This window comes from Nicotiana attenuata, unplaced genomic scaffold (genome assembly GCF_001879085.1).
Source record: "Nicotiana attenuata strain UT unplaced genomic scaffold, NIATTr2, whole genome shotgun sequence".
Lineage (NCBI taxonomy): Eukaryota > Viridiplantae > Streptophyta > Magnoliopsida > Solanales > Solanaceae > Nicotiana > Nicotiana attenuata.
In genome coordinates, this window is record NW_017670572.1 from 283,636 (window position 1) to 305,056 (window position 21,421).

Consider the following 21,421-nt stretch of genomic DNA (forward strand, 5'->3'; position numbering starts at 1 on the left):
TCAAAACTCCGAAAACAAGAAGCTACGAATAACAAATAAGAAGCTAAAAACGAAAAATTTTGTGGAAAACAAATAAATATATACAAGAGGGGATTTGAATATACAACGGGGGATGAATATATACAATATGATATAGCTTTATATACAGACCAAAAGTGAAATAAAAGTGTGATAATATCAAATTATATACAGACCAAATGTGAAAAGTCAAGAAAGCATAAAAATATCAATATATACAGTCATCCAAAATGTAGGGCTCACCCCCTCAAATGAAAGCTGGCATTGTCCCCAATGCCAACTAGTCTAAATAAGCACCAAAATTATATAAAAAAGGATATAGAAGGCTCCCTAAGCTGTGTCTGTCTGCATAGGATCATGGGTGGTCCCTGGGTCCTCTGTGTGCTCGGGAACCTCAGACTGGTTCCCGGTGGTCTGCTCTGCTGCTACTGGGACCTGGGCCTGGACCTGGACAGGCTTTGGAACTGGTACATCCTGTGGCTGACTGGAGGAAGCCTCCGGTGGGTCCGCCAACTGGATGATGGCATCATCTGCTCTAGGGATCGTCCTCCTCCTCTTCGGAGGCCTCTGGGTCTGCTCCGGCTGTGGATGAGTTGCTGGGACTGGATCATAAAGCAACAAGTCCAAAGGCAGTTGGTCTGCCTTCAATCTATCAATGTCTGCCCGCAGCTCCTTCACGGACTCCTTGGAGGCCCGTGACTTCCGCAACTTCCTATGCTCCTTAGCAAGCTCCTTGAGAGCCTTGCTATGTGAATCCATTGCCTTTGAGAGCGCAGCCTGAGTGGTGAGGATCTTCTTCTGGTTCTTAAGTATCTCTTTGAGCGCATCCTCGATCTACTGGGGTACCTGTGGGGCTGGGAGAGTTGACTGAGCCGCTACAGTAGTAGTCAATGTGGACAACTTGGACGAGGCAGTCTGCATCCAGTTGTTTATACTTAGCAGGGCCTGGCACAGCCGGTGGGCAGTGATGGGATGGGCCCGGCTAGATGGGATCTCGGGGCCTACTGATGTGGAAGGGCCAGGAGGAATGGCTGAAGATGTGGAAGGTCCGGGAGGCATATCAGCAGAAATGGAGGTAGGCTCAGCAAGGACCTCTACCACAACTGCTCTTCAGACTGGCCAGTTGGGGCAGAAGTATGGGCTTTGTAGTTCTTGTCCTTGGGGTTGTCATTCCCCTTCAAGCAATACCAGGAGAACGGGGCTGTCGCCTTGACCTTGACGTCGTAGGGCTTCTTGTCCACCTCCAAGTCCCGAAAGTACATAGTGAGGGTGCTCAGGAAAGGGTAGTTCCGGTCATGCTCTGCTCCCACTAATGAGATAATGCGGGACATCACATTTCCCACATTTATGGGGTATCCTGCCATAATCGAAGCAACCAAAACAGCCCGGTGGAGAGAAGGGTCTGGTCATGTGTAGTAGGATCCAACCGGCTGCAAACAAATGTCTCCCAACCCCTCGCCTCAAAGTTCAAGGTCCTCCGCAATATTTTGACCCCAGCAGTCAACCAATCAGGAACAGTACCTGGGATTGCCAGGTACTGAGCTAACCATGGACGGACCTCCTCGCCCATCTCCAACTTCGCCATGTACAAAGCTTCATCCTCCTCATTGAAACCCAAGTATTCGTTGAGGTATTTCCCATCAAACAACACTGTCTTGTTGCGAACCTTGGTCACTTTGGAGCCCTTTTTGATGTGGGCTACATTGCAATAGAACTCTTTGACCATGTGTTCGTTGGCGTCCACACAGTCATCTAAAAAGTACTCCCAACCCACTCTAGTTCTGAACTGTCTCTGCACGTCAGGGTTGTGGGGTAATAGATCTCTGTCAATGAAACTCCGCTCTGGTATCAACTTTCTCACCGGCCACTACTCCCTAAACTTGTGGTACGCCACCTGGCTCACAAACCTATCCTCCCAAACATCAGGCTTTCTAGTTCGGGCAATGCCTCCCACCTGAGGCTCAACACCCCCAGCTATCTCCTCATCCCCTTGTACCTCCTCCTCACCTCTGTCTGCACTCTCCCCGGATAATGAAGCTGTGGGGGAGGTGGAGTATTCACCACTGCCGGCTGCTGAGCCCTCTGACAACTCAGTGGGAACATGCTCTGGNCTACTATGATCAAACTACAAATTATAATTGCAACTAAATTAGACTAAGAGTAAATTGCTACAAGTTGTATCTAATGGTTTAAAAGGCACTAGGGTAGTGACTTTCATCTAGGTGGCTAATTGACGGCTAATTGCATCTAAGGCACGATTGACATGATTGGGGAAACATGTTATAACCCTTGCTCAATACTACCCACTCTACACCTCTCGGTAGAAAGAGTGATTTTGCCCAATTGACTCTCTCAAGACCAATTAGGTATGCATATTTGCCCAAGCAACTAGGGTTCAAGTCGGGTAATTACTCTCTCGAGGTTTATCCCTTTAATTGGGACTATCGAATCTCTTGAGTCCATCCCAATTCCTTGTTGAGTCAATTTTGGAGACTTAGGTTCTCTTTCTCAAGAAGAGCCTAAGTCAACTTAGCACAAACTAGTGTTTGCAACCACTAATTCATAAATTACATCATAAAATTGACTCAAATAACAAACACCCAATAGTCAATCTAACCTTAAATCACAAAACCTATCAATTACCCACACTAGGGTTGAGCCACAACCCTAGGAAATGGGTCTAGCTACTCATGCTTGAAGATAAAATCAGAGAAATAGATGAAGAGAAAGACATATTAATTAATTACTAAAGTAAATACAACGTTGCAATGATTAAAACCACGTAAAGATGCCAAAAATGGCTAAGAAATATCGTCTCACGAGCGCAGCTACAGTATTACTAATATCTGATACCTAAAAACTAGGAAAATAGTTACTATTTATACTAAGACTGGAAAACTAGGACGAAATTANGGTAATAGATCTCTGTCAATGAAACTCCGCTCCGGTATCAACTTTCTCACCGGCCACCACTCCCTAAACTTGTGGTACGCCACCTGGCTCACAAACCTATCCTCCCAAACATCAGGCTTTCTAGTTCGGGCAATGCCTCCAACCTGAGGCTCACCACCCCCAGCTATCTCCTCATCCCCCTGTACCTCCTCCTCACCTCTTTCTGCACTCTCCCCGGATAATGAAGCTGTGGGGGAGGTGGAGTATTCACCACTGCCGGCTGCTGAGCCCTCAGATGACTCAGTGGGAACATGCTCTGGTGCTTGGGCAGTGGGTGGTGGTGGAGGGGTATCTCTTAGCCTAAATCTCTCCAGCCAGTCTTCAACATATTCTGGCACGGAGTCTGAAGAAATTTCCCTGGATGGTTGATACTCACTCCCCGAGGAATGGGAAGCAGCTCTGTCTGCAGCTTTGATTAGTTTCCTGGTCTTTTTTATGTTTTCCCGAGCTTGGGGAGTGAGTTTTATCATCTTCTTCTTCCCTCCCCGAGAGGGTTCTCCTTTTCTCGGTTGTTTTGAGCCTTTTCTCACCATTGTCTACAAACATCATCCAATGTATTTGTTAGTATCAATCAAGGCAAGTCAAGTTATTGCAGCAGAACAAATTGCAGAACAGAAACACAGTGTTGCAAACAGTTGCAGAAATTGCCCAGTACGGACCGCACAAAATGGTAGTGCGGCCGCATAGGGACCATCGCGGACCGCACAAAAATAACCGCGGTCCGCACAGGTATGGGGTACCAAAAACCTGGTCTCTGAATCTCACCAGTGCGGACCGCACAAAACCAACCGCGGCCGCACTGGGCCAGTGCGGACCGTACAAAATATAGTGCGGCCGCACTGGGCAAAGATCACCTGGACACAAGATGGCACCGCGGACCGCACAACAATGACCGCGGTCGGTGCTACGTGCCCAAACATGGCACTGAGTTAGGGTTCATCAGATTTTGCTTTTAAGTCCAAATATTTACCTAATTAGGGTCCCTAAATGTTTTCCCAGTCCATTATACTCACTAAATCCACATGAATCATCATTTAAACTAACTTAACCTAAAAGTCTAACTAATTACGGGGAAAAAAAAGAAAAAAAAAAGAACTATAATCTAAGAAAAATGAAAATAAAAATGAAATTAGACAATTAAACAAGGAAGAATTGAGGGAAATGTTACCAGATATAGAGATGAAGTGCAACTAATCAATGTCAAGCAAGAATTACAATGAAGATGCAAAAGATGAACAGTAAAAAGTAGCTCTGAGGTTCGATTGTGCGAAAAGGGTAAAGGAGGCCCTCAGGGTCTATTTATAGAAAAACCCCTGGGGCCCATTCTCACCTACCAGTGCGGACCGCACAAAATGGACAGCGGTCCGTACTGGGTTGTTATGATCAATTCCAACTCAGTAACCCACCGCGGTCCTCACAAAATGGACTCCGGCCGCGGTGGTCCACCGCGGGCCGCACCAAATCGACCGCGGCCGCGGTGGCAGACTTCAGAGAGCAATTTTTGTCACCCTGTACCAGTGCGGACCGCATAAAATGGTAGTACGGCCGCACTGGAAACTTCAGAGACCTGTGTAATTTTTCAGTTATGTCCTGCACTGCGTCAACTAAATCCTGTAACATCTCACAACCAGTTAGCCCAAAAATCAATCCTATACTACAAAGAAAATCAAATGAAACAAAAAAAACACATGGGTTGCCTCCCAAGAAGCGCCTGATTTAACGTTGCGGCACGACGTATGTTACCATTCAATCATTTGAAATGAACAACAGCCACATGGCTATCATCAAACTTCCCAAGATAATGCTTGACACGGTGCCCATTCACTCTAAAGACTTCACCATTTTTGTTGTTCAAATCAAGAGCACCAAAAGGGGTTACCAACACAAGTTCAAACGGTACACTCCATTTTGATTTAAGCTTTCCCGGAAACAGACGTAACCGAGAATTGAACAAGAGAACCAAATCACCAACCTTGAACTCCTTTCCACGAGCATATTTATCATGAAGGTACTTCATCTTGTCCTTATACAAGGACGAACTAGAGTAGGCATGGAACCGGAATTCATCATGTTCATTGAGTTGTTCAACACGAAGATTGGCCGCAACATCCCACTCAAGATTAAGCTTCCTCAAAGCCCACATGGCCTTATGCTCCAACTCCACAGGTAAATGACATGCTTTCCCAAACACCAACCGGTACGGCGACATACCAATTGGGGTATTGTAAGCGGTCCGGTAAGCCCATAGAGCATCATCTAACTTTTTAGACCAATCGGTCCTATTGGCATTGACGGTCTTGGACAAAATGCTCTTGATCTCCCTGTTAGACACTTCCACCTGGCCACTTGCTTGAGGATGATAAGGCGTAGACACTTTGTGGTTGACACCATACTTGGAAAGCAAGGCATCAAAAGCTCTATTACAAAAATGCGATCCTCCATCACTAATAATTGCCCGTGTACCAAACCATGTGAAAATGCTCTTCTTCAGAAATGCCACCACACTCCTAGCTTCATTATTGGGCAAGGCCACGGCCTCAACCCATTTTGACAGATAATCAACCGCTACAAGAATGTAAGTGTTTCCACACGAGCTTACAAAAGGGCCCATAAAATCGATACCCCATACATCAAAGACATCAACTTCAAGAATGGTGTTTAGAGGCATCTCATCTTTCTGGGAAATCCCACCCGCTCGTTGACATTGATCACATCTTTTTACTAGATCACTAGCATCTTTGAACAAGGTTGGCCAATAAAAACCACAACTCAGAACTTTCGAAGCCGTCCTCACCCCTCCATGATGGCCACCATAGGGGGGGAATGATAAGCCTCTAGAATACTAAATTGCTCCTCCTCAGGTACACACCTCTGGATGACGCCGTCGGTGCAAATCTTGAACAAGTATGGCTCATCCCAATAGAAGTCCAAACTATCCCGTTTGAGCTTCTTCCTTTGGTTAGAAGAGAGCTCACATGGGATGATGCCAGTCACAAGGAAATTAGCAATGTCCGCAAACCATGGCATATCACACATCAACACAGAAAGTAGTTGCTCATCGGGGAATGTATCATTGATCTCTAGGCCATCACACAACCTTCCTTCCTCCTCCAAGCAGGACAAATGATCCGCCACTTAGTTCTCACTACCTTTCCGGTCCACTATCTCCAAATCAAATTCTTGAAGAAGTAACACCCATCGCATCAACCTTGCCTTGGAGTCTTTCTTTGTCATCAAATACCTAAGGGCGGCATGGTCGGTGTGCATTATGCTTTGGCTCCCATAAGATATGGCCAAAAATTTTCCATGGCAAACACAATAGCCAACAATTCCTTTTCCGTCACCGTGTAGTTCCTTTGAGCCTCATTCATAGTCTTGCTCGCATAGTACACTGGATGAAACATTTTGTTCGCTCTTTGGCCCAACACTACCTCAACCGCAACATCACTTGCATCGCACATGAGCTCGAAAGGCAGGCTCCAATTGGGTGCGATAATGATCGGGGTGGTGGTCAACTTATGCTTGAGAAGTTCAAAGGCCTCCATGCATTTCTCATCAAACACAAACTTAGCATCTTTCTCTAGCAACTTGCAAAGAGGATTCACTACCTTCGAGAAGTCCTTGATAAACCGCCGGTAGAACCCTGCATGCCCAAGGAAACTCCTCACCCCTTTGACGGAAGTGGGGGGAGGGAGCCTTGAAATCACCTCAATCTTGGCTTTGTCTACTTCAATCCCATGCTTAGAAATTTTGTGACCCAACACTATACCCTCTTCAACCATGAAGTGGCATTTTTCCCAATTAAGAACTAGATTGGTGTCTTCACACCGGGCCAACACTCTATCCAAATTACCCATACATTCTTCAAATGAATCACCAACCACACTAAAATCATCCATAAAGACCTCCAAAATGTCTTCCACCATATCGGTGAAAATAGCCATCATGTATCGTTGGAAGGTCGCCGGAGCATTGCACAACCCGAATGACATCCGAGAGAAAGCAAATGTGCCATATGGGCAAGTGAATGTTGTCTTCTCTCGATCCTCCGGAGCGATTAAGATTTGATTATAACCCGAATATCCATCCAAAAACAATAAAAGGCACGCCCCGCTAGGCGATCAAGCATTTGGTCAAGGAATGGCAATGGGAAATGATCCTTGCTGGTCACCTTGTTCAGTTTCCGATAGTCCATGCATACCCGCCATCCGGTAACCGTCCGAGTGGGAATAAGTTCATTGTTATCATTTGTCACCACAGTCATCCCACCCTTCTTCGGTACACATTGCACTGGAGAAGTCCATGAGCTATCGGAGATTGGATACACCGCACCTGCATCTAGCCACTTGATCACTTCTTTCTTCACCACCTCTTGCATTGCCTCATTGAGCCTCCTTTGATGTTCCAAGGAGGGCCTTGAATCATCCTCCAAAATAATCTTGTGCATGCAAAATGCAATCAGCCATAGTCCATCCAATTGCCCTTTTACGCCTTTGAAGCACCTCCAAAGTGGCCTCAACCTGCATGTTAGTAAGGCAAGAAGAAAGAATAACTGGTAAAGTTGAATTAGAGCCCAAGAATTCATACTTGAGGTGTGGAGGTAGTGGCTTCAACTCCAACACCGGTGGCTCCTCAATTGATGGTTTGGTTGGTGGAGTTTTCCGATTTTCAAGATCCAAAGACAATTTTCTGGGCTCATAGGACTAAGAGCCCATCCCATGTAAGGCATTGACACACTCCACTCTACTTGCATCATCATTAACATCAAGATTTAATAGCACAGCCTCAAGGGGATCCTCCACGTTAATCATAGAACTTGTGTCATCCACGATCACAGCTGTGATAATGTCCACAAATGAACACACTTCGGTACAATTGGGATGCTTCATCGACTTGCACACATGAAATACTACCTTCTCATCACCCACTCGGAAAGTGAGTTTCCCTGCTTCCACATCAACCAGAGCCTTCCTCGTAGCAAGGAAAGGTCTCCCTAATATGATCGGGACCTCATAATCTACCTCACAATCCAATATCACAAATTCAGCTAGCAAGATGAATTTGTCCACCCGGACGAGCACATCATCAACAATACCCAATGGTCGCTTCATAGATCGGTCTGCCATTTGTAGTCGGATGGAAGTTGGTCGTGGAGGTCCAATACCCAAAGTCTTGAAAACTGAGAAGGGCATTAAATTGATGCTCGCCCCAAGATCACATAAAGCTTTGGCAAAATCTGCACTACCAATAGTGCAGGGGATAGTGAAAGCACCGGGATCCTCTAATTTCGGGGCCATTAAGTGTACTATAGCACTAACTTGGTGGGTCATCTTGATAGTTTCACAGTCCATTGATCTTTTCTTTGTAACCAAATCTTTCATGATTTTAGCATAACCAGGCATTTGCTCTAAAGCCTCCACCAAAGGCACGTTGATGGATAAGCTCTTCATTATGTCAATGAACTTTTTGAATTGATTCTCACTTTTCTGCTTGGCTAGCCTCTGAGGATAGGGGGAGGTGGCCTAGACAAAGGTGCCTTGGCTTTTGGCACAACCGGCTCCTGCATGTTAATTATGTGCTCCCTAGACGGGTTCACGACCGCTTAAGTTTCCACCTCAGTTTCATTAATTTCAATCCTCACTTCATTGTTCACATTGTCATCAACCACCTCTTCAACTACCAAAGGAACCACATCTTCTTGCAACTCAACATCATCATCAACAACTTGCTTTTGTTTCGAGGCATTCACATCACCGCCTCTCCCACTTCGTGTTGTAACCGCCATGACATGGTTGTTCCCACCCTTTGGGTTCACTACCGTATCACTTGGTAGAGCACCCTTCGGGCGAGTATTCAATGATTGAGAGATTTGGCCTATTTGCACCTCCAAATTCCTAATTGAAGTATTGTGAGAAGCCAATTGCGCATCGGAATCCGCATTCTTTTTCATCATTTGTTCAAACATCATTTCAATTCTACCAATTTCATTACCCGAAGAACTAGGACTTTGAGAAGGGAAAGGGGGTGGATTGTTCGGTTGTTGGTACATTGGGGGCCTTTGAAAGCCTTGCCCCCGGTTTCCTTGGTTCTCATTGTTCCATCCACCTTGCTTGTTATTGTTGCCCCAGTTGTTGTTATTACCATTCCAATGCCCTTGGTTACCTTGATTGTTGTTCTGATTGCCCCAGTTGTTGTTTTGATTATTGTTCCCCCAATTACCATTGTTTTGTTGTTGATTGCCTCAATTGCCCTGGGGTCGCCACTGTTGTTGGTTGGAAGAGTTGCCCCGTGGGCCCTGAAAATTGTTTACATATTGTACCTCTTCATTATGCTCGTCATAGCCGTCATTTTGAAACCCATCACAATCATCATCGAATTGCTCAGAATTCCCTTGGTTTTGTTGCCTTCGTTGCCTTCTCTTGTTAACAAGCATATTCACACCCTCCATGGCATTCACTTGGCGAGGATTTTGGACTTGTTGCAACTGTGCCTTAGCCAATTGGTTCATAGTAGTTGTCAACTCCGCTATAGCCTGCCCATGGTCATGTAGTTCCTTATGCAAATGAATAACCGTAGGGTCACCTTAGGGAACATTGGCTCTACTTTGCCATGCGGAGGACATATCCGCCATCTCATCAAGAATCGCACAAGCTTTGTCATAAGGCAACTTCATGAAATTACCCCCAGCCAATTGATTGACTATGCATTGATTTGTAGTATTGATGCCCCGATAGAAGGTTTGTTGTATCATGGCCTCCGTCATATCATTATTGGGGCATTCCTTCACCATCGTCCTAAACCGCTCCCAAATCTCATGCAAAGGTTCTGTGGGTTCTTACTTGAAAGCCAATATCTCGTCTCGAAGTGCCGCCATGTGCCCGGGTGAGAAAAATTTAGCAATAAACTTATCCGCCAACTCTTCCCAAGTTGTGATGGAATGGTTGGGGAGTCTTTCTATCCAATCCAATGCTTTCCCCCAAAGTGAGAAGGGGAAAAGCCTCAACCTAAGAGCATCCTCGGACACATTCGGCTGCTTGCTACCCCAACATGTATCCATGAACCCCTTGAGATGTTTGTAGGCATTTTGATCCGCAACGCCCGTGAAATACCCACGCTGCTCAAGTAAAGTCAACATCACATTGGTTATCTAAAAATTGCCCGCCCGGACTCTGGGAGGGACAATAGCACTTGCATAGCCTTGGTTCGGTAGCACCCGAGGAACCGCTCTGGAGGTGGCGGAGGAGGGTCTGGAGCATTGTCATTAACATTGGCCTGGTGGCCTCGTCGTGGTCCGGGAGGTACAAGAGGCACCTCGTCATCTCCAATGTCATCTACCTCTTCCCCGCAAGCACATTTCCAAGAGGGTCATTTGCATTTAAAGCCATTTTGGTACCTGTAGTATTGACACACACAAATTAGTAACAAAGAAGAAAAGAAGAACAACACACAAAACTAACTAAATAGATAGCCAAAACCGTTAGCTCCCCGGCAACGGCGCCAAAAAGTGATCGCTTCCAACTCCGCACCACTAAAAAGTAGCGAGAGAGGATCGCAATAGCTTTTACCTGATTTGTGGGTCGAGATCGAATCCACAGAGAGCTAGGATTGGAGTCGAGTATCTATTTAGCTTAGGATCGCGTATGTGTTCTTAATTGCACTTCTCATAATTTTTGGGGTTTTTTTTATATTCTACTATGATCAAACTACAAATTATAATTGCAACTAAATTAGACTAAGAGTAAATTGCTACAAGTTGTATCTAATGGTTTAAAAGGCACTAGGGTAGTGACTTTCATCTAGGTGGCTAATTGACGGCTAATTGCATCTAAGGCACGATTGACATGATTGGGGAAACATGTTATAACCCTTGCTCAATACTACCCACTCTACACCTCTCGGTAGAAAGAGTGATTTTGCCCAATTGACTCTCTCAAGACCAATTAGGTATGCATATTTGCCCAAGCAACTAGGGTTCAAGTCGGGTAATTACTCTCTCGAGGTTTATCCCTTTAATTGGGACTATCGAATCTCTTGAGTCCATCCCAATTCCTTGTTGAGTCAATTTTGGAGACTTAGGTTCTCTTTCTCAAGAAGAGCCTAAGTCAACTTAGCACAAACTAGTGTTTGCAACCACTAATTCATAAATTACATCATAAAATTGACTCAAATAACAAACACCCAATAGTCAATCTAACCTTAAATCACAAAACCTATCAATTACCCACACTAGGGTTGAGCCACAACCCTAGGAAATGGGTCTAGCTACTCATGCTTGAAGATAAAATCAGAGAAATAGATGAAGAGAAAGACATATTAATTAATTACTAAAGTAAATACAACGTTGCAATGATTAAAACCACGTAAAGATGCCAAAAATGGCTAAGAAATATCGTCTCACGAGCGCAGCTACAGTATTCTAATATCTGATACCCTAAAAAATGGAAAAATGTTCTATTTATACTAAGCTGGAAAAACTGGACAAAATTGCCCCTGCGGGGGCAGTGCGGACCGCACAAAATGGTGTGCGGCCGCACTAGGCTCTTGACTCTGAAAAATCAACTCTCTAAACCCAGGCTCCGTGGACCGCACAGAATGGACTGCGGCCGCGGAGGCATCTAGCGCGGTCCGCACAAACACGACCGCGGACCGCACAGGCTTGAACCTTGGCACTTGACATCTCTCTGAAGTTTGCTTCCGCGGACCGCATAAAATGGTAGTGCGGCCGCGGTGTCTTCAGTGCGGGCCGCACAATATCTACTGCGGCCGCACTGCTTTGATGCCTTAAAATCCAGGTCTCTGAATCTCCCTAGTGCGGACCGCACAAAGTGTAGTGCGGCCGCACTAGGCCTGTTTGTCCTGAGTTGTCTTGTCTTTGGTACTTGTGCAGGTTTCACTCCTTTTTGAGCCGATCTTTTACATCTCGTCACTTTGTTGATCAAACCTGCAATCAAGCACAACTTATGAGCCTTTTGGGACTATTTTATAAGAATTTATAATCAAAGCGTATGCAAGAAGGAGCATGAAACACGTCAAAATCCCTAGTTATCAGGAGCCACGTGCACCTTCTCCCGAATATCATCATTCCTAATCTTATCCATCCTAGTGTGCCCGCACATCCACCTCAACATCCTCATTTCTGCTACTTTCGTCTTTTGGATATGTGAGTTCTTAACAGGCCAACACTCAGCCCCATACATCATGGCCGGTCTAACCACCGCTTTGTAGAACTTACCTTTGAGTATCATTGGCACTCTCTTATCATACAAGACTCCAGATGCTAACCTCCACTTCACCACCCTAACCCAATACGGTGTGTGACATCCTCGTCGATCTCCCATCCCCCGTGGATACCGAACCAAGGTACTTGTAGCTGCCTCTACTTGGGATAACCTGTGACTCAAGCCTCACATCGATGTCCACTTCCCCTGGCTCAGCGCTGAACTTACACTCGAGGTATTCTGTCTTCGTTCTGCTTAGCTTGAAACCCTTAGAATCAAGAGTCTGTCTCCAAACTTCCAATATCTCGTTAACACCGACTCGTGACTCATCAATCAGAACTATGTCATTGGTGAATAGCATGCACCATGGCACCTCCCCTTGAATATGGTTTGTTATCGCATCCATCACCAGGGCAAATAAGAATGGACTGAGCGTAGATCCTTAGTGTAACCCCATTTCAACCGGAAAATGCTCAGAGTCGCCTCCTACTGTCCTAACCCGAGTCTTAGCCCCATCACACATGTCCTTAATTGCCATAATATAAGGAACCGACAAACCTTTTGCCTCCAAGCATCTCCAGAGAAATTCTCTAGGAACCTTGTCATACGCTTTCTCTAGGTCAATAAACACCATGTGCAGATCCCTCTTTCTCTCTCTGTACAGTTCCACCAACCTCCTAAAAAGGTGTATAGCTTCTGTGGTGGAACGGCCCGGCATGAACCCGAACTGGTTGTCGGATACATAAATTGTCATCCTCACCCTCGCTTCAACCACCCTCTTCATACTTTCATGGTATGACTCAGTAATTTGATACCCCTATAATTGTTACAACTCTGGATATCACCTTTGTTCTTATATAATGGAATCACCGTACTCCACCTCCACTCATCCGGCATCTTCTTGGCCTTAAAAATAACATTAAACAACCCAGTCAACCACTCCACACCTGCTCTTCCTACACACTTCCAAAATTCCACTGGAATCTCGTCTGGCCCGGTCGCTCTGCCCCTACTCATCTTACGCATAGCCCCCAGACCTCCTCGAGCTCGATACTCCTGCAGTGCCCAAAGTCACGGTGACTTTCAGAATGCTCCAATTTGCCTAGCACAATATCACGATCCCTTTTTTCATTCAGAAGTTTATAAAAGTAAGTTTGCCATCTCCTCTTAATCTGGGCATCTTCCACCAGTACTCTACCATCTTCGTCCTTGATGCATCTCACTTGGTCCAAATCTCGAGCCTTCCTCTTGGCCAGCCGGAATAACTTCTTCTCCCCGCCTTTTTCCCCCAGTTCCTCGTACATACGACCATAAGCCGCAGTCTTAGCCTCCGTGACCGACATTTTAGCTTCCTTCCTAGCTACCTTATATCTCTCCATGCACGCTCGCCTCTCCTCCTCACCTATGCTCCCAACTAACTTCAGGTATGCCGCCTTCTTCGCTTCCACTTTACCTTGGACCACTTCATTCCACCACCAGTCTCCTTTGTGCCCACCAGAGACACCGGTCGAGACCCCTAACACCTCTCTCGCAGACTCCCTTATGCAGTCTGCTATCGCTGTCCACATAGTGTTCGCATCCCCACTGCTCCTCCAAGCTCCCATAGCCGACAACCGGCACTCCAACTCTTGGGCTTTATCCTTAGTCAAGGCTCCCTACCTGATTCTTGGTTTTCCCCGAGCAGACCTTTTCCTCCTCTTTAACCTAGTACCAATGTCTATCACCAAAAGTCTATGCTGCGACGCGAGTGTCTCACTCGGAATCACCTTGCAGTCCTTGCACAACCCGCTGTCACACCTCCTGAGAAGGAGATAGTCAATCTAGGTCTTCGCTACCGCATTTTGAAAAGTAATCAAATGCTCTTTCCTCTTCAGAAATCTAGAGTTCGCAATCACCAACCCAAAAGCCTCAGTGAAGTCCAACAGCGATGTACCTCTTCCGTTCCTCTCTCCAAAACCAAAGCCTCCATGCACCTCGCCATAACCACCTGCGGTCGCCCCAATATGACCATTGAAATCCCCTCATATGAATAGCTTCTCTGTAGGCGGAACCTGGAGCACAATCTCATCTAACCCCTTCCAGAAGCGTCGTTTAACCTCCTCATCTAGGCCCGCATGCGGCATATAGGCACTAAAAACGTTCAGGGTGTACTCTCCAACCACCAACTTAATAACCATCAATCTATCATTCACTCGTCTAACCTCAACCACAGACTCTCTAAGTTCCCTATCCACCAAGATACCCACTCCATTCTTACCTCTCTGGACTACTGAGTACCAAAGTTTATACCCGTCTGTATCCTTCGCCCTCGACCCTACCCACCTTGTCTCCTGGACACACGCTATATTGACCCCCCTCTTCTGGAGAATCTTCGCCAACTCTATAGACTTACTCGTCAGTGTACCCACATTCCATGACCCAATTCTTAACCTATAGACACCCCTGTTTCCTTTGCCTCCCTCGCCTCCCGACCCACCCCCTAACCCCTGCCCTACCTCCCGCCCCACCCCCCGCTCCCCCCGAGGACATGACCTCACTCGACCATCCCAGACCACAGCCACTATACCTACAGCAGACTAAGGGAAATCACTAACACACACAAGGCAACAAACCAAGCTAGACAAAGACAGGCTGCAACTAAAGGCGCACTAATACTGTGGATAAACTAATAGGAACTAAGATTGCAACATTCACCATAAATAAAATTCTATTTATAACATTGACATATATTTAAGAAAAAAGCTAATATGATAAACCCAAGAGTGCCGTCTATGCTTTTCACCACTAGATCCTTATTTTAGCCAAAAACAACAAGAAAATCAAATTTCACACATAGAATTAGGTGGAGATTATGATATAAGAATTTTCTACGATGAATAATAATGTAGAAGCTCAGGTGTTATACGATAATACTCCTATATAATATTGTAAGGATTATTATGCAATAAATAATAATAATAATAATAATAATATAGGAATAGTAACATTATAAATCAAATATCGCACTTTCTCTTGCGTCCTTTATAAAATTTCCAAAGCTTGACTACTTGGGAATTCCAAACCTCTTTTAATCTTGTGTATTTATGAAAATTCATCCAGCTTGACAAGTAGACAGGAATACGTCTGGAAAATCTTCTATCACTTCAAAATAAAGGAAAAATAAATATAATAATAGAATTAACAAAGTGATATTGAATTTTTGATTTGTGAAGAAGAATCTTAATCGAAGCATCTTCACATATGCTTGAATTAAAATTCTGCAATGCTCCTTTCCGAGAATCAGCAGGTACGATTTTTTGTACTAATCATTTTATGCAGCTAAGTTAGGAAATAATATACAATCAAATAAAGTCAAAAAATCACAAGGAATGTTCTGATCTTGTGACGATGTTGAAGTCGCGATCAGCTATTTCTTAAAAAATCTCAAAACAGCTGTTTTCCTTGTTTCTCTCATACCTTCAATTCTGGGTAAACGACCACTAAGTCGTTGATTAGTATTGATTGCTAACCCCACAATATTTAAGCATAAGTTATCTATAATAACAGGTTAAACTATTTCGGTAATGTAAACAAAAAAACTTATATTGTCCATATATGTATAATTTAAATCTCTCATTAATCTGCCCAATTCTCTATTTTGCTCTCTCCACACGTTATGGGGTCTCCACATTTAAGATTTTCTTGTCCTTTACATCTTTTAAGTTCGGTAGTTTGACTAATTTTATTTACCTAATTAAGTGACTAATTAAATTGAAAGAGTTTATTATAATAAATACTTTTCGTAGGGCTTATAGAGTGGACGTTAAGCCGTCCAACAAATTGATGAGTTGGTGATAAATGATTTTTCTAGTTTATGTATATAGAAAACCCTCATTTCTTTTTATGGTTAGCAAGGAATTAAGTTCAGCCCTTCAACTAAACCATGATTATTGCTTCAATCATTCAAAGGTACATATTTTTGTTTTTGGGTTGAATAGGTTGGTTATAGCTAATCCAAAATTTGTTGTAAACTAACCCATCAGTTAAGTAGTTGTCGGTACTTGGTATTTGATTTAAACAAATCTATTTTTAATGGTTGCAAGCATTTTTTTATAGAAGCAACTCTTCTTGATCTCCTCCATCCATTTATATACCTAACAAAGGTTTATTTTTCTAGCGAATTTTATATTGTCGAGTGATACCGTCCAAATAAACAATAGGCCTTCTTCGTTTAAATTGGCTAGGTGTTGATTTCTAATTATCTATTAATTTCTTTTAACTATTGACAATTCAAAAATATTTAAAAAGTATATCTCTAGAAATAAATGAATGACGACAATCATATATAGTTTTGTTTGACAAATTCTCAGCAACGTAACCTACCACACTACAAATAAAAACCATGCCTTTCTTTGAGTGAATAGTCAAGAAATTAAACTTCTTTCCCTTACGCTTTCTTCTCTCCATTTTCCTCTTCACCTCTTCTTTTCCAATCCAAATTCTTGCCAAAATCCAAAGGGGAAAATGCTAGGGATCAAGAAGTTAGTTTCAGTGAAGAAACTAGCCGAGAAGGCTAAGTTCATAACCAGTACTATTTGTCGTGAGCGATCACAACAAGTTGAATACTTGCTTATTAAAGACAATGAAGAATGGTCTCTTACAAATTCTAAGTCCTCAACACCAACAGGAAACTTAGCTATCTACGTAGGGGAAGAAAGAGAACGATTCGTCGTGCCAACGAGCTATCTTTCCCATCCATTATTCAAGATTTTGTTGGAGAAAACGTACAATGAGTTTGGCTTTGAGCAAACAAGTGGACTGGTGGTGCCATGCAGTGTTAATGCATTTCAAGAAGTAGTCAATGCTGTGGAGTGCTGCAATGGGAAGTTTGATTTTGGTGAGTTGGTGGGGGAGTTTTTGTAGATATCATAGGTAATATAGAATGATTTGTAACTTTAGATTACATTTCTAGTGCGAGCATACAGCATGAAGAAATGGATCCCGAGCTTGGTAGAAGAGACATTAATTAATTACTTAATTCAAATTATTCTTTAGAACTTGATTGAAATTTGGTAGGGTAAGATTCTGTGTAATTTGATATCTCAATATTCTTAGTAGGTTCCCATTTGTTTACCCCATGATGTAGACTATAAAACGAGTGAGTTAGATAGAGTGGCAAAACCTATTGCATTATTATTGTTACTATTATTACTGCTATGAAGATTCATATATATGAAATCATCCTCAATCTATATTGCTTGAGATCGATTCGTATTTTTTTATTTTTTTGGTAACTAGTATTTATGAACGTGCGTTGCACGTTAATAATAGCACGTGGCGATTTAAATATTTATTTATATGTAGGAACAATAAAATTTAATTAATGAGAGAAATTTTATATTATAATAATACAACAATCAGTAAATGCCGAAAAATATTATTACATTAGCATAATACTTGAATTTAAAATAAAAGGACATCATCAAAACTTACACAAATGATCAATTTTATCATTTTAGTTAGATAATTATGTATTATAGTTTAAAAATATTTAATGTGATGGTACCTTAACGAACACTTCTTTGTGGACAATATCTTTTTTTTTTTTGTATGTTTCCTCCTAATGCTTTGGTTGCTATGCCTTAACCAAAACTCTTGTTGTCGATCTTGATATCCCTCTTGAAAGTGCAACATACAGTTGTTCGTGCAAGAAAACATATTGCGGTAAATATAGTATAATATTTAGTGTGTTTGTCCTTATTTTTATTTATTATATTTGCAAAACATAAACATACTAAAAATTATTTTCACTTAAATTAAATCAGATATTCCTTAGTTTTCAAAGATGAAAGTTGAATTCAGGGATAAGAATATACGTAGAAGCACATTGACCAGTATTATAATTTTTGCATGTATGACGTTATTGTCAAAATATCTATATACCATCTGTGTGCTATTACATAAGCCATTCGACGTATCTAAGTTTTGCAGTAGCACGATGGGCATATTTTTCTTCAAAATCAACCTACATACAATGGAAGATCAATTTTACATAGTCTATTATATACACGGTAACACTAACATACGTAAGAAATAATAAACTTGACAACAAACATGTATGGTAGAAGGCCATTTGGTATTCAAGTATTTAAGTATTCTTCTTGATAGCAATTATTAGTATCATTTTCTGCTGAGTCAAAAACAGAAAAATATTTTGTTTTTACTATAAAATTTTGCAACCGATGTTTTATTTAGTTGATCAACATATTCATTTCTGCTAGCTAAGATATCTTTTTAATTCTATCATGCGATTTGCACAAATTGCATTTAATCTAATGATATAAATATTTCTCTCATTAAATGCACCACTATTACCATTGGGATTGATAACCAAGTGTTCAGGAAGAACCAAATCTATTGGATGCTCTTCTTCATTTCCTACATGAAGCAAGACACTGAATACTGGATTTGCTCTTACTTTATATTTCTTGTCAGCTAAATCTTTTTCATTTGAGGCCAGAAGTATAACTTTGGCAAGCTAGCTTTTACAGTTTCTGCTTTTGTCGATTTTGGAACTACTGGTAGTATTGACATAAAATTACCTCACGAACCATTGATCTTCACCAAAGGGTTCATTAATATCCAATATATCTCTAGAACTCCGGGCAATTATTTCGATCGTTTGACACTTAGCCATAAGTGCTTCATCCCATATTATCAGTTTTGCTTTCCTTATAAATTTAGCACCATTGCTCTGCTTTGATATATTTGTGATGGTTATTTAAGTTGTTTGAAGAGGTATATCAAATTTAAAGTGGGAGCTCTCACAATAAAATCGTTGTTGGTACATCACTTGCTATTATTGCTATACAGTGCCATGCCTCTTGATATGATATTTGCAAGTAATACATGACGTAGAAATATTATTTCGATACCGTCGGAGGCATCTACAAAGAATAATCCCGTTATAGCATAGTTGACTCTTTATAATATAGTCTTGAAAGTTTGTTTTTATTTAGGATTTAGCTTTGATTGTACTTCCTCAGATACTTGAATAGCATTTTGATTATTAATAATATACTAACATTTTTACTTTGTGTTCTAACGATATTTTTATGGAATAAATTTATGTACCCTAAGATTTTTTTAACTCGAATAAGAATTTTACTCATATGATGAATTAAAAAAAATAATTGAATTGGGTTCTCTTACAAAATAATTAATTAAAAGATTTAATAATTTAGTTTTAACATAAAAGATAATTTATTCTATGTTGATTCAGATATTAATATTAGTTCATCTCTTGTTTTGAGTATTTAATCTTAATTGTACTTTTATCCACCACAAAATTTTATTTTCAAACAGTAAAAGATTGATATAACATTTCACTTTTAGATCTTTATGTTTAGAATCATTAGTGGTATTGACTCTTATCAACCATTTTTTTTCTCTTTCTCACACATTTATATTCTTAAATATTTTCTTAATTGTTGTTTAATATTTTTTAATATTACATGAAAGATTGATAAAAAAATATTATTTGAGTAGGAAAATAGTTCCAATATAATATAGAAATATATTATCATGGGGATTTTTTCCCATCTCAATTTCAACTCTTTATGCAGTCCATTTAATATTATTTTTATTTATTTTTTTGATATTGGACATTATGGAGTGGTAATGAATTCTCAATATAGAGGATTCTTATAAAATTAATTTTATTAAACCTTCCTAAATATTTTTAATGAGAATTTAATAGACAAAATTTTATTAATTTTAAAATCTTAAATATTAAAAATTAGCAGAGAAGGTATTGTAGTCCAAACAAATAGGTAATTACAGTTACGTCCTTTCCCTATGAGTTCTTCCATTTAATATTTTAGGGTTAATTTGGTATATTAATATTGTATTTAAGCTTTTATAATAATATATGCTCTCTTTTTTCTAAATGAATTTGGAAAATATTTTACATTCTCAAATTAAATTAGTAATAGGACATTATAATACGTTTTCAAATTAATTAGTAATAGGAATTTTTAAGAGCTATATCCTAAAAGTAATAGGATTACATGACTAAAGATATTTACTTGTTCAATTTTATATGAATTAGACAACCCGAAAGTAATTATACTAATAGGAATCCTAAAGGTAATCACGTAAGATTCCTAACATGTTGTATTATGTACTAAAACTAATAGGATTATAATGCTAATAGCTAGAATTTCGGTAATGTCCTTTTATTATGAGTTATTATACTTAATACTATTAGGTTATTTTTGTAAACTGACATTGTATTATGATTTTATAATAAATATAAAATATAGATAGATAGATATAGATATAGATTGATAAATATAAATAGCTTAACTCCATTTGATCACCCTGCAATCATGCGTTAAGGTAATTGATTAGGTAATTTTCCTAATCTGCTGCTCTTTATTCTTCTTGGGTACCTATAAGGTTTTCAAAAATTGAGTACACAATATGCAAAGAAACAAAGAAAAGGTTAGAGAGATTAAGGGCATGACGAAACACGTCTATTTGCCAAAGTACTTGCAGAATGAGAAAAATCATGAAGGATGCATGTTAGCTTTTAGATTGTGATCCAATAATTTTTTTTTTTTTGGATAAAGGATGCTTGTAACTTTTGATTAGCTTCGAGATCACGAAGACCCGAAAGATTCTTAGAATTTTAATTTGCTCATTTTTTATTTAATTTATAAAATAGGTAACTAAGAGTTGAAATTGTAGGAGATCAAGAAAACATTCAATTGAATGAAGAAAGAATAGAAAAGATCATTCGTGATTTTTTAAGGCTTCTAGAGGACAGGAGATGTATCACTACTCATTGCAGCAATTTGGTTCGTAAGCCTTTTAAAATTATTTCTCTATACTCAATATTAATTTTGCAGCATATTATTAGCGTGAGTTAATTCCTTATTCTACTACAAGTCTTTATTCTAATATGTAATATTCCCAATTGTGTCCTTTCCTTATGAGTTATTGTGCTTAATATAATAAGATTATTTTTGTAAACGACATTGTATTCATACTTTTATAATAATATAGATAACTTTGAAATAAATCGTATTAATCGATACATTTAAAGAGCATCTAGGAGGCTAGGACTACAACCACATTTTAGGAAGGGTGTCATAGTTCACTAAGCCTCAAATTAAATAGAACAGCATGTCGAAGAGTGATTCAAAACTTTACTGTGTAGTAAATTGGGAATGGATAGTTTGATTGAACTA

At 40.8% G+C, this 21,421-nt stretch overlaps 1 protein-coding gene across 1 annotated transcript; it reads left to right on the top strand.

Moving 5' to 3' along the window:
• Window positions 1-16,595: 16,595 nt before the first annotated feature.
• LOC109241114 (auxin-induced protein 15A-like) lies at window positions 16,596-17,401 on the top strand. The gene has a single exon (XM_019407834.1). The coding sequence runs from the start codon at window positions 16,692-16,694 to the stop codon at window positions 17,088-17,090; it is 399 nt and encodes a 132-aa protein (XP_019263379.1). The 5' UTR covers window positions 16,596-16,691; the 3' UTR covers window positions 17,091-17,401.
• Window positions 17,402-21,421: the final 4,020 nt, after the last annotated feature.

What these genes read in the sequence shown, in the direction of transcription:
- LOC109241114 (XM_019407834.1), top strand. Translation starts at nt 16,692, where the DNA reads ATGCTAGGGATCAAGAAGTTAGTTTCAGTGAAGAAACTAGCCGAGAAG.